Source organism: Osmerus eperlanus, unplaced genomic scaffold (assembly GCF_963692335.1).
Source record: "Osmerus eperlanus unplaced genomic scaffold, fOsmEpe2.1 SCAFFOLD_107, whole genome shotgun sequence".
Taxonomy (NCBI): domain Eukaryota; kingdom Metazoa; phylum Chordata; class Actinopteri; order Osmeriformes; family Osmeridae; genus Osmerus; species Osmerus eperlanus.
This window is the reverse complement of record NW_026911585.1, coordinates 1-18058: the sequence shown is the minus strand read 5'-3', so window position 1 is coordinate 18058 and position 18058 is coordinate 1. Positions and strand designations below refer to the sequence as shown.

General features: G+C 53.7%; 1 protein-coding gene across 1 annotated transcript; it reads left to right on the top strand.

Moving 5' to 3' along the window:
- Positions 1-2790: 2790 nt before the first annotated feature.
- LOC134016289 (phosphorylase b kinase regulatory subunit alpha, skeletal muscle isoform-like) lies at positions 2791-16820 on the top strand. Its single transcript, XM_062455679.1, has 20 exons — positions 2791-3131; positions 5310-5468; positions 6926-6973; positions 7107-7275; positions 7821-7903; positions 8250-8330; positions 9467-9565; positions 9799-9945; positions 10220-10273; positions 10434-10556; positions 10628-10723; positions 10961-11068; positions 11153-11231; positions 11737-11871; positions 11977-12086; positions 12329-12473; positions 15835-15913; positions 16216-16367; positions 16449-16630; positions 16695-16820. The coding sequence occupies exons 1-20, from the start codon at positions 3054-3056 to the stop codon at positions 16716-16718; spliced, it is 2151 nt and encodes a 716-aa protein (XP_062311663.1). The 5' UTR covers positions 2791-3053; the 3' UTR covers positions 16719-16820.
- Positions 16821-18058: the final 1238 nt, after the last annotated feature.

The window sequence follows — 18058 nt, the reverse complement described above, 5'->3', positions numbered from 1 at the left end:
CAGCTACTGAACAGCAGAGATGAGACTCTGTGATAAAGGCTTCTGGTGAGGCCTGCTGGTGTGATAAACAGACAGTTTACCACAGCTTGAAGAAGTGTATTCATTCACATCTAGAAATAGACCCTGCTACTGAAAAACACTGGGAATTTCAATTAGATCATTATCCTCCCCTCTCTCCCTCTCACCCTCTCTCGTTCCATCCCTTCTGTCATCCTCTTTTCTTTCCTTCCCTGACTCCCCCCCCTCTCTTCCCTTCTCCCCCCCCTCTCTTCCCTTCTCCCCCCCCTCTCTTCCCTTCTCCTCCACATATCTCCTCTGTCTTACTCCCCCTCTCTCTTATCTCCTACCTGGGTCAGGTCTTGGATCTACCTGGGTCAGATCCTGTATCTATCTGGTCAGAGAACATGACTGGACTCACTCAGGCCAACACCTCACCAGGGGTTTATGCTTATTGTTATAAAATGTTTTAGTGAGTTATCAGTTGGTGTCTATGACAACAGGCAGCTGCCACCTAGTGTCGGTACCTGCAGCTCAGCCTGGTCTCACTGAGGAGTGGATGACTTCAGGTTCTGGGGAGAGTGGCTTCTCTGGAACACACACACACACACAAGCATTATGAGAGGAGAAGATAAGAGGAGAGGATGATGATGAGAGGATGAGAGGAGAGGATGATGAGAGGAGAGGATGAGAGGGGAGGATGATGAAAGGAGAGGATGAGAGGATGATGATGAGAGGATGAGAGGGGAGGATGATGAAAGGAGAAGATAAGAGGAGAGGATGATGATGAGAGGATGAGAGGAGAGGATGATGAGAGGAGAGGATGAGAGGGGAGGATGATGAAAGGAGAGGATGAGAGGATGATGATGAGAGGATGAGAGGGGAGGATGATGAAAGGAGAAGATAAGAGGAGAGGATGATGATGAGAGGATGAGAGGAGAGGATGATGAGAGGAGAGGATGAGAGGAGAGGATGATGATGAGAGGATGAGAGGGGAGGATGATGAAAGGAGAGGATGAGAGGAGAGGATGATGATGAGAGGATGAGAGGAGAGGATGATGAGAGGAGAGGATGAGAGGAGAGGATGATGATGAGAGGATGAGAGGAGAGGATGATGAGAGGAGAGGATGAGAGGAGAGGATGATGATGAGAGGATGAGAGGGGAGGATGATGAAAGGAGAGGATGAGAGGAGAGGATGATGATGAGAGGATGAGAGGAGAGGATGATGAGAGGAGAGGATGAGAGGAGAGGATGATGATGAGAGGATGAGAGGAGAGGATGATGAGAGGAGAGGATGAGAGGGGAGGATGATGAAAGGAGAGGATGAGAGGATGATGATGAGAGGATGAGAGGGGAGGATGATGAAAGGAGAAGATAAGAGGAGAGGATGATGATGAGAGGATGAGAGGAGAGGATGATGAGAGGAGAGGATGAGAGGAGAGGATGATGAAAGGAGAGGATGAGAGGATGATGATGAAAGGAGAGGATGAGAGGAGAGGATGATGATGAGAGGATGAGAGGAGAGGATGATGAGAGGAGAGGATGAGAGGAGAGGATGATGATGAGAGGATGAGAGGAGAGGATGATGAGAGGAGAGGATGAGAGGAGAGGATGATGATGAGAGGATGAGAGGGGAGGATGATGAAAGGAGAGGATGAGAGGAGAGGATGATGATGAGAGGATGAGAGGAGAGGATGATGAGAGGAGAGGATGAGAGGAGAGGATGATGATGAGAGGATGAGAGGGGAGGATGATGAAAGGAGAGGATGAGAGGATGATGATGAGAGGATGAGAGGGGAGGATGATGATGAGAGGATGATGATGAGAGTATGAGAGGGGAGGATGATGATGAGAGGATGAGAGGAGAGGATGAGAGGAGAGGATGAGAGGAGAGGATGATGATGAGAGGATGAGAGGAGAGGATGATGATGCACATGTTTTCAGGAACTCATTTCACACGTATATGATGTACTGAGAAGCAAATAATGGAATTTGCTTTACAGGATCTTTAACCCTTGTGCTGCCTTCGGGTCACATGACCCAAAGGTTCATAACGAACCATCGTTGTGTTTACCCAATTTTACCCAATACAAAAACAAATACAAATAATTTTCTTTCAACCGTTGCAATGTGGGGGGGTCTGAGACAGCCCAATGGTTAAAAGAAAATGCTTCACTTTGTTTTTGTATGCGGTAAATTTGTCGCAATACGACGGTGGGTCACAATGACTGATGGGTCAGAATGACCCGAAGATAACACAAGGGTTAAATGACTTGCTGCAGCTCACCTCCTCCACCACTAGAGGACTTCACTGTCAAGCCTCCTTCACGACTAGGAGCAGCACCAAGTTGAGATTTAGTCAAAATAGCCAAAACAGTATTCCCCAATTATGTTTTATTTGTTGTTCTCGAACCAGACTCCAAATACTCGCTTTTTCATAGAAAAATCTTAGCAGACTTCTGGTGAGTTTGAAACTAATCTGAAATTGGGAAACTAGCATGTTGAACCCAGACTGTTAAGGGATGACTCAGAACTGTAAACGTTGACAAAGTAACATTAGTTTACATATTACATTGATGACAGAAACAGTTTTTTGGGAAGGTCTATTTTGGGACTATTTTGCCACAGAAAACTGTTCATATGTCACTGTCAACAAATGTGAGAGCTACTTGTTTCTTAAAAGGCAAGATGATAGATGTCGATGAGTTAAATAAAGCGGTAACGCCAATTTGTAAACACCTCAGGACACTTGAACTCGTGTCAGGTTTCTGCGCTGCTGCGCGTTGACATCAAAGTATTGTGGGCGGGGACGGCTGTGTACTGTAACCATTGACAGTGAGCTAAACTCGAGAGTTCGTCCGAATTTTGAAGACGCCGGGACTTTTGCAACTGGCGTTAATAGTTCTGTTTCCCCCTTTAGCTTTTACGTGTGTAAACGTGAAAACCCACCTAGAGATGCAGACAGCATGACAGCAAGAAGCTGCAAGATTTAAACTTCGCCTGTAGCCCAAAATCCTACTAGTGTACCACGGAAGAGGACATCGACTTTGTCAACATGAGAAGCCGAAGCAACTCCGGTGTAAAACTCGACAACTATGCCCGGATTGTACAACAGACCATTCTTCGTCACCAAGTGAGTGTGGTGGGAGGTTAATCATGAATGTGGACTGGACTCTCTGCCTCCATTGCAACATTGAAAGTCCGACATCGAGCATGGCTGTTTTTGTACACAGTGTCAAGTTAACTCTCCCGGTCGAAATCCTAAACTTTTAACATAACGTTTTTTCAACCCCGAATTAAACACTCAAATCAGACGTTGTGATTTAAAACTAACCCAACATAAACCCCCACTCAGTTCACAAAGTATAGACTATTGCCGCCGTAATGCAAGACTTCGTCCAGGGTTGATGAACGTCAAATCATGTTGACCAGTGGGGCGAAAAAGGGAAGGATAGGACAACGACTTATTATGTCAAAGATATGCACTCATTACACCAACTTCCCTATGTCCAAGACAAAGCCTCTTCTTAACTAACAAATGTATAGAGATATTTCATTATTTAAATGTGCTATTGGACACTTTCTCTCTCAGTCAACATCGCTGCGCGCGTGCAGTGCCTCCGTGCAGAGGGCAGATACCCACCACGTGCTTTAACCTCCTGGGCTGTGGCTCTTAGAGCATTTCCTGAATGACCTGAGGGTCAGGTTACACATTACACACACACACACACACACACACGCACTCGTACACATGTAGGCAGTAGCACATACATGCACACACATGTGTTCATGCACTCTAATCAGGAACACATTCACAGACTTACAGACACATGCAGGCTCACACACATTCATTTATGCACTCACACACACATACAGAGACAGAAAGATGCAAACACACACTCACACACACACACACACACTCACACTGACATTGATATACAGACAGGTCCAGCCTGCTTCTTCACTACAACTACACACAGGGGCGGTTCTACACGGGGGCCTACAGGGGCCAGTGCCCCTGTAAAAATGTCCCTGGCCCCCCCCTGTGGCCCCCCTGAGCTGACTGAATAAAAAATTAGAACCGCCACTGACTACACAATCTGTTTCTGCCTCCCTCGTCCCAGCTGAGCTGACCGTAGCAGGACAGGACAGCAGGTCTGTCCAGGCCTGCTGTCAGTCAGGGCTCGTTCAAGGTTTGAGGGGCCTTTCAGGAGTAACGAGCCAGTCACCCGCCAGTGTTGGCTCCCAGTCCCCCGCCAGTGTTGGCTCCCAGTCCCAGCTTTACTGGAAGTCCTTGGAAGCCACCCACTCAGTGCTTTTGTTGGGATTCAGAGCGTAAACAAACGACAGGGAACAGATGGCTGAGCGGTTAGGGAATCGGGCTATTAATCAGAAGGTTGCCGGTTCGATTCTGGCCATGCGAAAATGACGTTGTGTCCTTGGGCAAGGCACTTCACCCTACTTGCCTCGGGCAAAATGTCCCTGTACTTACTGTACAGGGACAAGAGTGTCTGCTAAATGACTAAATGTAAATGTAATGTAATCACCCTGCGACCAGCCGGACAGAGAACCAGCCAGCCAGTTGACCAGTCAGACAGTTAAATAAGTAGTCAGCCAGCCATCCAAACAAGGCATTGCCACCTACAAGAGGTCCATTCACACACACACACACACACACACATACCCTGCAGTTAAGGTTGTCTAACAGTCAGGAAGAAACCTGCATTTTGACACTGCGTCCTTGCATCAGGTGGCCAGACTGACTGGCTGACCAGCTGACTGACTGGCTGACTGACTTGTTGACTGATTGGCTGACTGACTGGTTGACCAACTTAGCGACTGACTCCAGCATCTGTGCAGCTGAGAGGGATTATCCGTCACGTTATGTCAACGTGACCTCAATACCGCCTGGCAGTGGAGTCACCTCCCTTCACGAGGAACACCGTTCTATCTTTACAGAACGCATCCCACCCCAGGATGTAGAGGAACACAGTTTACTGTCGTTCTACTGTTACTGAGTATTCCAACCATAGGACGGAAGTATATAGTAACTGAATTGATCCTGAGCATGTAGAGATTGATTGAGGGTTTTATATTTCAAACCAAAATTCAGTTTGAATGACCTAAACAGATTTCGGGGTAGCTAGCGATTTCCCTCATTCACTAAAAGACCTTTCACCTTTGACCCCAGCCAGGACAGGGACAGGGGTCGATCGCTAGTGAGCGGTGACCAGACGGGACGCCCGTTGTCAGGGACGTCACCTGCTTCATGTTTCAGCCCGTTTGACCATTTAACCTCTGACCCCTGCAGGACCCTGTCACTGGTCTGCTGCCGGCCAGCGAGGACCAGCCGGACTCCTGGGTCAGAGACAACGTCTACAGCATCCTGTCGGTCTGGGCGCTCAGCCTGGCCTACAGGAAGAACGCGGACCGTGACGAGGACAAGGCCAAGGCCTACGAGCTGGAGCAGGTGGGGAAGCCTGGGGCTGGAGTAGAGGGTTAGCCCAGGGTATGGGGCTGGGAGGTGGGGTAGGCAGGTAGGCCAAGGCCTACGAGCTGGAGCAGGTGGGGAAGCCTGGGGCTGGAGTAGAGGGTTAGCCCAGGGTATGGGGCTGGGAGGTGGGGTAGGCAGGTAGGCCAAGGCCTACGAGCTGGAGCAGGTGGGGAAGCCTGGGGCTGGAGTAGAGGGTTAGCCCAGGGTATGGGGCTGGGAGGTGGGGTAGGCAGGTAGGCCAAGGCCTACGAGCTGGAGCAGGTGGGGAAGCCTGGGGCTGGAGTAGAGGGTTAGCCCAGGGTATGGGGCTGGGAGGTGGGGTAGGCAGGTAGGCCAAGGCCTACGAGCTGGAGCAGGTGGGGAATCAAATCAAATCAAATGTATTTGTATAGCCCTTTTTACACGCAAGCATGTCACAGAGGGCTTCACATATGCCCATAGAACTGCCCCTCAACCAACCTAAACCCTCAAGGAAGACAAGGAAAAACTCCCCAAAAAACTCTCAACAGGAGAAAAAATGGAAGAAACCTTGGGAGGAGCAATTTAGAGAGGGATCCCCTCCTCCAGAGACGGTTGGTGGGAGAGAGGAGCAGAACACAGGCTAAACATAGTCATACAGTGTTGATGGGTTTTTAAAACACCAAAATCCATTATTCAACTTTATAGATGTAGGACAGGACCGGGAGACTCGCGACCAGGTCCAGCGTTGGCTGACCGACGACCAGGCAGGTGCTGACAACTCAAACCCCCCACACCACAAGGGATGTGTGTGGGGGGGGACAGAGAGAGGAGAGCAGGGATTAGAGAATGCCAGGAGCAGCTAACAGTTACAGTCATAATAGAATGAGATCCCCACCGATCAAGTGTGGACTGGTGCAGCAATTTAACAGAGCAAAAAAGGGGAATTTGATGCAACCCCACACACCAAGACAGCGACAGCCCCCCTCATTTGGAACATGAAATCTGTTCCAGGGGAAGAGAACTCTAAAATTAGTTATACTTAAAGAATAAGGATGGAAACAACCCGTGGAAGCCTGGGGAAGCCTGGGGCTGGAGTAGAGGGTTAGCCCAGGGTATGGGGCTGGGAGGTGGGGTAGGCAGGTAGGCCAAGGCCTACGAGCTGGAGCAGGTGGGGAAGCCTGGGGCTGGAGTAGAGGGTTAGCCCAGGGTATGGGGCTGGGAGGTGGGGTAGGCAGGTAGGCCAAGGCCTACGAACTGGAGCAGGTGGGGAGCAGGTGCTGACAGTGTACCATGCAGCGCAGGCGTCAGCAGTATCCTGTTACTCTGACTGGAATGAGATACGATAAAACAAAAAGGTCATTGTTTATTTTCTCTCGCTCTCTCTCTCTCTTGCTTTCTTTCTTTCCCTCTTTCTCTCTATATATCTCTCTCTATTTTTCTCTTGTTTTCTCTCTTCCTCTCTCTCCTTGCAGAGTGTGGTGAAACTCATGAGAGGTCTACTACAGTGCATTATGAGACAGGTATGCACACACAGAAACAAACACGCACACTGAAACACACACACACACACTGAGACACACACCTAGCACTGACATCCCCTCTCCTTTCCTCTCCTCTTTCCTCTCCTCTTTCCTCCCCTCCTCTGCTCTCCAGCTTGACAAAGTAGAGAAGTTCAAGTACAGTAAAAGTCCGTCCGATTCGCTCCATGCTAAGTACAACACGCACACCTGCGCCACCGTTGTCGAGGACGACCAGTGGGGCCATCTCCAGGTAGATGCCACCTCCCTCTTCCTGCTGTTCCTGGCCCAGATGACTGCCTCAGGTGTGTGTGTGTGTGTGACCAGCTCTCCTCTGGTGTGCAGGTGTGTGCGTTATAGCTATTCTCTGGTGTGTGTGTGAGAGACCAGCTCTCCTCTGGTGTGCAGGTGTGTGCGTTATAGTTATTCTCTGGTGTGTGTGTGAGAGACCAGCTCTCCTCTGGTGTGCAGGTGTGTGCGTTATAGTTATTCTCTGGTGTGTGTGTGAGAGACCAGCTCTCCTCTGGTGTGCAGGTGTGTGCGTTATAGTTATTCTCTGGTGTGTGTGTGAGAGACCAGCTCTCCTCTGGTGTGCAGGTGTGTGCGTTATAGTTATTCTCTGGTGTGTGTGTGAGAGACCAGTTCTACTCTGGTGTGCGGTTGTGTGAGTTATAGTTATTCTCTGGTGTGTGTGTGAGAGACCAGTTCTACTCTGGTGTGCAGGTGTGTGCGTTATAGTTATTCGCTGGTGTGTGTGTGAGAGACCAGTTCTACTCTGGTGTGCAGGTGTGTGCGTTATAGTTATTCTCTGGTGTGTGTGTGTGTGTTACACCTGTGCTCTGCTGTGCAGGTCTCCACATCGTCTACACCCAGGATGAGGTGGACGTAGTTCAGAACCTCATGTTCTACATCGAGGCAGCGTACAAAGTAGCGGTGAGCCACTTTAACCTTCACCTCACCTCCACCCCACCTGACCCTCACCTCCACCCCACCTGACCCTCACCTCCACCCCACCTGACCCTCACCTCCACCCCACCTGACCCTCACCTCCACCCCACCTGACCCTCACCTCCACCCCACCTGACCCTCACCTCCACCCCACCTGACCCTCACCTCCACCCCACCTGACCATGACCCTCGACCCTCCTGACCCTGAACCTCCCCCTGACCCTCGACCCTAACAATGACCTTCACCCTAACCCTCACCCTCTCCTAAGTAGCTGCTGGTGTTGTTGTTGTTGTTGTTGTGTTTCTCACTCTTCCTGTCTTTGTCCCAAAGGATTATGGGATGTGGGAAAGAGGAGACAAGACCAACCAGGGCATAGCTGAGCTCAACGCCAGCTCCATAGGAATGGCCAAGGTAAACACGCACACATACACACACACACTCATGCATGCACGCGCACACACACTTCGTGTAAGTGCTGCTAGTGTATAACTGAGTGTAAACCATATTCCTGGAGGGTAGATGGAAGAGAAAATGGTGAGAAGGAGAGAGAGAAGGAGAGAGAGAAGGAGAGAGAGAAGGAGAGGGAGAAGGGGAGAGAGAAGGAGAGGGAGAAGGAGAGAGAGAAGGAGAGGGAGAAGGAGAGAGAGAAGGAGAGAGAGAAGGAGAGAGAGAAGGAGAGAGAGAAGGGGAAGAGAGAAGGGGAGAGAGAAGGGGAGGGAGAAGGAGAGGGAGAAGGAGAGGGAGAGGGAGAGGGAGAAGGAGAGAGAGAAGGAGAGAGAGAAGGAGAGGGAGAAGGAGAGAGAGAAGGGGAGCAGGACAGGAAGGGAGGTGATGGGGTGAAGAGAAAAGGTCATCATTCCTGTGTGTGTGTGAATCAGCCTATGAAATTGATTGACGCCATGGAAACAGTCCAGCTAGGCCTGTCGGAACACTGACGGTATCAGATGACAAGCTTCCGGAACACTCCGTACACATTCTCCTCTCCTCCCTTCCTCCTTCTCTCCTCCTTTAATCCATTGATCCTGCGTTCAGTTCCTTAGCGCATGCCTCTCCTCAACCCCTTACTGTACATATGTACGCCTACGTGTGTGTGTGTGTGTGTGTGTGTGGTGTTCACGGAAGCAATGTGTGAAACCCTGTCTTAGTCAATCATTACCACATACTCAGCTGTTGTGTGTGCGCGTGTGTGTGTGTGTCTGTCTGTGTGTGTGTCTGTGTGTGTGTCTGTGAGATATCAGGTTCCTGACAGCGTATTAGCTCCTGTTCTTCTAAGAACCGAAGCTCACTCAGACAGAAGCCCCTTCTCAGAACACACACACTCCCAATGGAATACTTCAGTTCATACTTAGTATCCATGGAAACACACGTGTGTCACTTGAAGTGTAGCGCGTTTACACCGCATGTTACAGTACTGGACATGGTGGAAATTCTCACTTGGACCTGATGTGGAACTGGGTTTGTCATGCTGAGTTTGAGCGTAAGAGTCATGCAGAAATCCCAACCTGAGATGTTTCGTTTGTTTGTTTGTTTGTTTGTGTTGTTGCCAGGCAGCTCTGGAAGCGCTGGATGACCTGAACCTGTTTGGAGCCAAAGGAGGACCAGGATCTGTGGTGCACGCCCTGGCAGACGACATCCAGCACTGCCAGGTACACACACACACACACAGGTGCACACACGTACACACACACAGGTGCACACACGTACACACACACGTACACACACACACACGTGCACAGACTACTTCAAGTGCAAAACTAATAAACCATATTTCTCCACACTCCTCCTTTTGACAAAAACCTTCCTCTTCCACTCCCCCCCTCCCTCACCCCCCTCCTCCCTCCTCCCCCCCCTCCCCCCTCCCCCCCCCCCCTCCCTCCAGTCCATCCTGACCTCCATGCTCCCCAGAGCCTCCATGTCTAAAGAGGTGGATGCCGGCGTCCTCTCCATCCTCTCCTACCCCGCCTTCGCTGTGGAGGACCTGAGCATCGTCACCCTCACCAAGGAGGAGATCATCTCCAAGCTGCAGGTCGGCCACGCCGCGCCTCTCTCTCTCTCTCTCTCTCTCTCTCTCTCTCTCTCTCTCTCTCTCTCTCTCTCTCTCTCTCTCCCCCTCTTCCTCTCCCTCTCTCTCTCTCTTCCTCTCTCTCTTCCTCTCTCTCTTCCTCTCTCTCTGTCTCTCTCTCTCTCTTCCTCTCTCTCTCTGTCTCTCTCTCTCTCTCTTCCTCTCTGTCAGGTTCCTGAGGTCTCATTAGTTGTAACTTTCTATTCCGTTCCTCTCGTGATCCTCTTGTGTTGTTCAGGGTCGATATGGGTGCTGCAGGTTCCTCAGAGATGGACACAAGACTCCTAAAGAGGTAAATCTCTCTCTCTCTCTCTCTCTCTCTCTCTCTCTCTCTCTCTCTCTCTCTCTCTCTCTCTAGCTGTCTCTCTTTCCAATACACTTGTTCACTATGCTTACTTCTACCACCCCTCCCTCCCTCCCCCCCCTCCCTCCCCCCCTCCCTCCCCCCCCAGGATCCTCAGCGTCTGTACTATGAGTCAGCAGAGCTGAAGCTGTTTGAGAACATTGAGTGTGAGTGGCCGCTGTTCTGGACCTACCTCATCCTGGACGGCATCTTCATCAACAGCCCTGAGCAGGTGTGTGTGTGTGTGTATACCTGGAGCAGGTGCGTTGTGAGCAGGTTATGAGCAGGTTGTGATGTCCGCAGGTCCAGGAGTACAGAGAGGCCCTGGAGGGGATTCTGATCAAACAGAAGGACGGCATCAGACTGGTGCCGGAACTGTACAGTGTTCCTGCTGACAAGGTTAGACCTGGATCTCTATCTGTCTCTCTCTCTCTCTGTCTCTCTCTCTGTCTCTCTGTCTCTCTCTCTCTCTGTCTCTCTCTCTGTCTCTCTGTCTGTCTCTCTCTCTGTCTCTGTCTCTCTCTCTGTGTCTCTCTCTCTGTCTTTCTCTCTGTCTCTGTCTCTCTTTGTCTGTCTGTCTGTCGGTCTGTGTATCCATCCAGTTATACATGGAATAATGGAATTGTGTGTGTGTAGGTGGATGAGGAGTATTTGAATCCCCACACGGTGGAGAGGATTCCCCTGGGGAAGTGTCCTCTGAAGTGGGGCCAGTCTCTCTACGTCCTGGGCAGTCTGCTGGCTGAGGTCAGAGGTCACACACTCACACACTGGAAATAAACCTACACAAACACACTTATAAAAGAATAATAAAGTGTGTGTGTGTGTCAGGGTTTCCTGGCTCCAGGAGAGATCGATCCTCTCAACAGACGTTTCTCCACCATCCCCAAACCTGACGTGGTGGTCCAGGGTGAGCTCCTCTCCTCCACCCTCTGTTCCTCCTCTCCTCTGTGATGGGGCTGTCTCACATTCTGCCATCAGACACTATAGATGAGAAACGATCCATTCTCTTCTCTCTCCTCTCCTCCTCTCTCCTCTCTCCTCTCCTCCTCTCTCCTCTCTCCTCCTCTCTTCCTCTCTCCTCTCCTCCTCCTCTCTTCCTCTCTCCTCTCTCCTCTCTCCTCTACTCCTCTCTCCTCTCCTCCTCTCTCCTCTCCTCCTCCTCTCCTCTCCTCCTCTCTCCTCTCCTCTCTCCTCTCCTCCTCTCTCCTCTCTCCTCTCCTCTCTCCTCCTCTCTCCTCCTCTCCTCCTCTCTTCCTCTCTCCTCTCCTCCTCCTCTCTTCCTCTCTCCTCTCCCCCTCCTCTCCTCCTCTCTCCTCTCCTCTCTCCTCCTCTCTCCTCCTCTCCTCCTCTCTTCCTCTCTCCTCTCCTCCTCCTCTCTTCCTCTCTCCTCTCCCCCTCCTCTCCTCCTCCAGTGTCGATCCTGGCGGAGAACGAGGAGATCAAGGAGCTGCTGCTGAAGAACAGTATCGAGGTGGAGACGTTAGCAGACATCCTCCCCATCCACGTCCAGCCCTCCAGTGTGCTCAGTCACATCTACGCTAGGCTAGGTACCCACACACACACTCACGCACACACATGCACACATATGCTCATGTGCACACTGTAACACCAAATGTAGACGTGTGTTAGACATGGTGAATGTCTCCCCCCAGGTTGTAACCAGAGGCTGGGGCTGACAGGCCGACCCTACAGGAGGATGGGAGTGCTGGGGACCTCTAAGTTCTACATCATCAGAAACACCATGTTCGCCTTCACCCCTCAGGTCAGACCCTGACCCCCCAGGTCAGACCCTAACCCCTGACCCCCCAGGTCAGACCCTAACCCCTGACCCTCCAGGTCAGACCCTAACCCCTGACCCCCCAGGTTAGACCCTGACCCCCCAGGTCAGACCCTGACCCCCCAGGTCAGACCCTAACCCATCATCTTTCCTTCTCTCTCTCACGCTTTCTCTCTGTATCTGTCTTACTCTATCTAATGTCCTCTCTCTCTCCCTGTCTCCTCCAGTTCATAGACCACCAGCAGTTCTACCTGGCGCTGGATAACAGGATGATTGTGGAGATGCTGCGTACAGACCTGTCCTACCTGTCCTCCCGCTGGAGGATGACTGGGAGACCTACCGTCACCTTCCCCATCTCCCAGACCATGCTCAGTCAGTCTGCCTGTCTGCCTGTCTGTCTGTCTGCCTGTCTGTCACCTTCCCCATCTCCCAGACCATGCTCAGTCAGTCTGCCTGTCTGCCTGTCTGTCTGTCTGCCTGTCTGTCACCTTCCCCATCTCCCAGACCATGCTCAGTCAGTCTGCCTGTCTGCCTGCCTGTCTGCCTGTCTGTCACCTTCCCCATCTCCCAGACCATGCTCAGTCAGTCTGCCTGCCTGCCTGTCTGCCTGCCTGTCTGTCACCTTCCCCATCTCCCAGACCATGCTCAGTTAGTCTGCCTGCCTGTCTGTCTGCCTGTCTGCCTGTCTGTCACCTTCCCCATCTCCCAGACCATGCTCAGTCAGTCTGCCTGCCTGCCTGCCTGCCTGCCTGCCTGCCTGCCTGTCTGTCTGCCTGTCTGTCACCTTCCCCATCTCCCAGACCATGCTCAGTCAGTCTGCCTGCCTGCCTGTCTGCCTGCCTGTCTGCCTGTCTGCCTGTCTGTCACCTTCCCCATCTCCCAGACCATGCTCAGTCAGTCTGCCTGCCTGCCTGTCTGCCTGCCTGTCTGCCTGTCTGTCACCTTCCCCATCTCCCAGACCATGCTCAGTCAGTCTGCCTGCCTGCCTGTCTGCCTGCCTGTCTGTCACCTTCCCCATCTCCCAGACCATGCTCAGTCAGTCTGCCTGCCTGCCTGTCTGTCTGCCTGTCTGTCACCTTCCCCATCTCCCAGACCATGCTCAGTCAGTCTGCCTGCCTGCCTGCCTGCCTGTCTGCCTGTCTGTCACCTTCCCCATCTCCCAGACCATGCTCAGTCAGTCTGCCTGCCTGCCTGTCTGTCTGCCTGTCTGTCACCTTCCCATCTCCCAGACCATGCTCAGTCAGTCTGCCTGCCTGCCTGCCTGTCTGCCTGCCTGTCTGTCACCTTCCCCATCTCCCAGACCATGCTCAGTCAGTCTGCCTGCCTGTCTGTCTGCCTGTCTGTCACCTTCCCCATCTCCCAGACCATGCTCAGTCAGTCTGCCTGCCTGCCTGTCTGTCTGCCTGTCTGTCACCTTCCCCATCTCCCAGACCATGCTCAGTCAGTCTGCCTGCCTGCCTGTCTGCCTGCCTGTCTGCCTGTCTGTCACCTTCCCCATCTCCCAGACCATGCTCAGTCAGTCTGCCTGCCTGCCTGTCTGTCTGCCTGTCTGTCACCTTCCCCATCTCCCAGACCATGCTCAGTCAGTCTGCCTGCCTGCCTGCCTGTCTGCCTGCCTGTCTGCCTGTCTGTCACCTTCCCCATCTCCCAGACCATGCTCAGTCAGTCTGCCTGCCTGCCTGTCTGTCTGCCTGTCTGTCACCTTCCCCATCTCCCAGACCATGCTCAGTCAGTCTGCCTGCCTGCCTGTCTGTCTGCCTGTCTGTCACCTTCCCCATCTCCCAGACCATGCTCAGTCAGTCTGCCTGCCTGCCTGTCTGTCTGCCTGTCTGTCACCTTCCCCATCTCCCAGACCATGCTCAGTCAGTCTGCCTGCCTGCCTGTCTGCCTGCCTGTCTGCCTGTCTGCCTGTCTGTCACCTTCCCCATCTCCCAGACCATGCTCAGTCAGTCTGCCTGCCTGCCTGTCTGTCTGCCTGTCTGTCACCTTCCCCATCTCCCAGACCATGCTCAGTCAGTCTGCCTGCCTGCCTGTCTGCCTGCCTGTCTGCCTGTCTGCCTGTCTGTCACCTTCCCCATCTCCCAGACCATGCTCAGTCAGTCTGCCTGCCTGCCTGTCTGCCTGCCTGTCTGCCTGTCTGTCACCTTCCCCATCTCCCAGACCATGCTCAGTCAGTCTGCCTGCCTGCCTGTCTGCCTGCCTGTCTGCCTGTCTGTCACCTTCCCCATCTCCCAGACCATGCTCAGTCAGTCTGCCTGCCTGCCTGTCTGCCTGCCTGTCTGTCACCTTCCCCATCTCCCAGACCATGCTCAGTCAGTCTGCCTGCCTGCCTGTCTGTCTGCCTGTCTGTCACCTTCCCCATCTCCCAGACCATGCTCAGTCAGTCTGCCTGCCTGCCTGCCTGCCTGTCTGCCTGTCTGTCACCTTCCCCATCTCCCAGACCATGCTCAGTCAGTCTGCCTGCCTGCCTGTCTGTCTGCCTGTCTGTCACCTTCCCCATCTCCCAGACCATGCTCAGTCAGTCTGCCTGCCTGCCTGTCTGCCTGCCTGTCTGCCTGTCTGCCTGTCTGTCACCTTCCCCATCTCCCAGACCATGCTCAGTCAGTCTGCCTGCCTGCCTGTCTGCCTGCCTGTCTGCCTGTCTGTCACCTTCCCCATCTCCCAGACCATGCTCAGTCAGTCTGCCTGCCTGCCTGTCTGCCTGCCTGTCTGTCACCTTCCCCATCTCCCAGACCATGCTCAGTCAGTCTGCCTGCCTGCCTGTCTGTCTGCCTGTCTGTCACCTTCCCCATCTCCCAGACCATGCTCAGTCAGTCTGCCTGCCTGCCTGCCTGCCTGTCTGCCTGTCTGTCACCTTCCCCATCTCCCAGACCATGCTCAGTCAGTCTGCCTGCCTGCCTGTCTGTCTGCCTGTCTGTCACCTTCCCCATCTCCCAGACCATGCTCAGTCAGTCTGCCTGCCTGCCTGCCTGTCTGCCTGCCTGTCTGCCTGTCTGTCACCTTCCCCATCTCCCAGACCATGCTCAGTCAGTCTGCCTGCCTGCCTGTCTGTCTGCCTGTCTGTCACCTTCCCCATCTCCCAGACCATGCTCAGTCAGTCTGCCTGCCTGCCTGTCTGTCTGCCTGTCTGTCACCTTCCCCATCTCCCAGACCATGCTCAGTCAGTCTGCCTGCCTGCCTGTCTGTCTGCCTGTCTGTCACCTTCCCCATCTCCCAGACCATGCTCAGTCAGTCTGCCTGCCTGCCTGTCTGCCTGCCTGTCTGCCTGTCTGCCTGTCTGTCACCTTCCCCATCTCCCAGACCATGCTCAGTCAGTCTGCCTGCCTGCCTGTCTGTCTGCCTGTCTGTCACCTTCCCCATCTCCCAGACCATGCTCAGTCAGTCTGCCTGCCTGCCTGTCTGCCTGCCTGTCTGCCTGTCTGCCTGTCTGTCACCTTCCCCATCTCCCAGACCATGCTCAGTCAGTCTGCCTGCCTGCCTGTCTGCCTGCCTGTCTGCCTGTCTGCCTGTCTGTCACCTTCCCCATCTCCCAGACCATGCTCAGTCAGTCTGCCTGCCTCTGTGTGTGTGTGTGTGTGTGTCTATATGCCTATCTGTGTCTGTCTGTGTGAGAGTTTACGTCTGTGTCACAGAGACAGACAGAGAGAGGGAGAGAGTGTGAATGTCAGTGGGAGTGTGTTTGTGTTTGGCTGTTTATTCTTATTTTCTCACTTGCTGTGTGTGTGTGTTCCAGCTGAGGACCATTCAGATCTGGACCCTGCAGTTCTGGCCACACTGAAGAAGCTGCAGGATGGGTACTATGGAGGAGCCAGGTGAGGAGGGGGAGGGGGAGAGGGAGGGGGAGGGGGGAGGGGGAGGGGAGAGGGAGGGGGAGAGGGAGGGGGAGGGGGAGAGGGAGAGGGAGGGGGAGGGGGAGAGGGAGGGGGAGGGGGAGAGGGGAGAGGGAGGGGGAGGGGGAGAGGGAGGGGGAGGGGGGAGGGGGGAGAGGGAGAGGGAGTTCCCACACACACCTTACACAGTGCCTCTCAACTTCTCCCCTCCTCTCCTCCTCACCCTCCCTCTCCACCAACTCTCCTTCTCTCCCCACCTCCTCCTCACCCTCCTCCTCCCTCAGGGTCCAGACAGGGAAACTGTCTGAGTTTCTGACCACTTCCTGTTTCGCCCACCTGAGCTTCCTGGACGGGAAGTCCCCTGGCGCCATGGGCCATTACCGTGACGACGAGGAGTACGACGGCAGTACGTACGACGAGCTATGCTTCGATGACGGTACGGAGGCAGGGAGGGAGGGAGGGAGGGAGGAGAGGAACACAGACCCCACCATCACCCTAACTGACCTCTGACCCCCAGACACCGACGATGACCTCGCTCAGTACCTTGACCGTCTGCTGGCCACGTCCACTGCCAAGTCGGGGTTAAAGGTCAGGGGTCAGCAGGGAGGCCTTGGCAAGTTCAGGGCGGCCGCCAACAAGACCAGAGAGATGGTGTCCCTCGTCAACAAGGCCAAGGAGCTCAACATCCACAGTGAGGACCTGAAGCCTCTACTGACATCCACAGTGAGGACCTGAAGCCTCTACTGACATCCACAGTGAGGACCTGAAGCCTCTACTGACATCCTGACATGGACCTGGAAACATAATCACCTTCTCTCTCTCTTTTTCTCCCTCTCTTCATTCTGTCTCTCTCTTTCTCTCTCCTTCCCCTCCCCCCCCTCTCTCTCTCTGTCTATCTCTCTCCCCCCTCTCTGTCTCTCTCTTTCCCTCTCTCTCTCCCCCCCCCCCTCTCTCTCTCTCTCTCTCTCTCTCTCACTCTCTCTCTCCCCCCTCTCTCTCTCTGTCTCTCTCTCCCCCCCTCTCTGTCTCTCTCTCCCCCCCCCTCTCTCTCTCTCAGATGTTCAGATGTATCTGCCGACCAAGCTGTTTCGTTCTCCTCAACCCTCCCTCAACCTCCACCTCACAGACTCTCCCAGAGCTCTCACCAGCCAGGTGTGTGTGTGTGTGTAGCAATGTGTGGGTAGGGGTGTGTGTATGTGGGTGGTCCAACTTTATCCTTCTATCCCTCCCTCCTCTCTCTCTCTCCCTCCCCCCCCCCCCCCAGACTCCCGTGGTGGTGGTGACAGACAGCAGCGTCCCCAGAGACGCCAGTGGGCTGATAGACCACCAGGCTCTGGTGCAGATGCTGAAGGACACCCACAACCTGCAGGACCAGGCAGACATCCTCTACATCCTCTTCAAGGACAAGTCAGTCTGTCCCTCTCGCTGTCTCTCTGTCTCCATTTTGAGAGATACAATGCCTCTATTTCTATCTCTCACGGTTCTTCCCTCCCTCCCTCCCCCCCTCCCCTCCCTCTCCCTCCCTCCCTCTCTCTCCCCTCCCTCCCTCCCTCCCCCTCTCCCCCTCCCTCCCTCCCTCTCTCTCTTCTCCCTCCCTCCCTCCCTCCTCCAGGGGTATGGAGTGGGACACCCAGCTGCAGGGCCCAGGCAGCACGGTGAGGGAGCTGCTGTCTGAGCTGTATGAGAAGGCTGGAGACCTGCGGCACTGGGGCCTCATCCGCATGATCTCTGGCATGCTGCGCAAGAAGGTGGAGGAGCTGGACTGGGTGAGACACACACACATTAATACACACACACACATTAATACACATACATAAATACACTCTCCAGAAACACCGTCAACTACTACTGATTGGAGGGCGTTTATCCCTGTTGTGTGTTCCCAGACCTGCTCTGATTGGTTGTTGTGTGTCCCCGGGCCTGCTCTGATTGGTTGTTGTGTGTCCCCCGGGCCTGCTCTGATTGGTTGTTGTGTGTCCCCGGGCCTGCTCTGATTGGTTGTTGTGTGTCCCCGGGCCTGCTCTGATTGGTTTTTGTGTGTCTCCAGGCCTGCTCTGATTTGCTGGCCCACCAGAAGCATCTGACGGTGGGCCTTCCCCCTGAGCCCAGAGAGAAGACCATCACCGC

Coding starts and splice junctions, on each gene's coding strand:
- LOC134016289 (XM_062455679.1), top strand. CDS start 3,054: ATGAGAAGCCGAAGCAACTCCGGTGTAAAACTCGACAACTATGCCCGG. Junction 9,946..10,219: donor AGATCATCTCCAAGCTGCAG/GTCGGCCACGCC, acceptor TGTGTTGTTCAG/GGTCGATATGGGTGCTGCAG. Junction 11,069..11,152: donor TGGGCAGTCTGCTGGCTGAG/GTCAGAGGTCAC, acceptor TGTGTGTGTCAG/GGTTTCCTGGCTCCAGGAGA.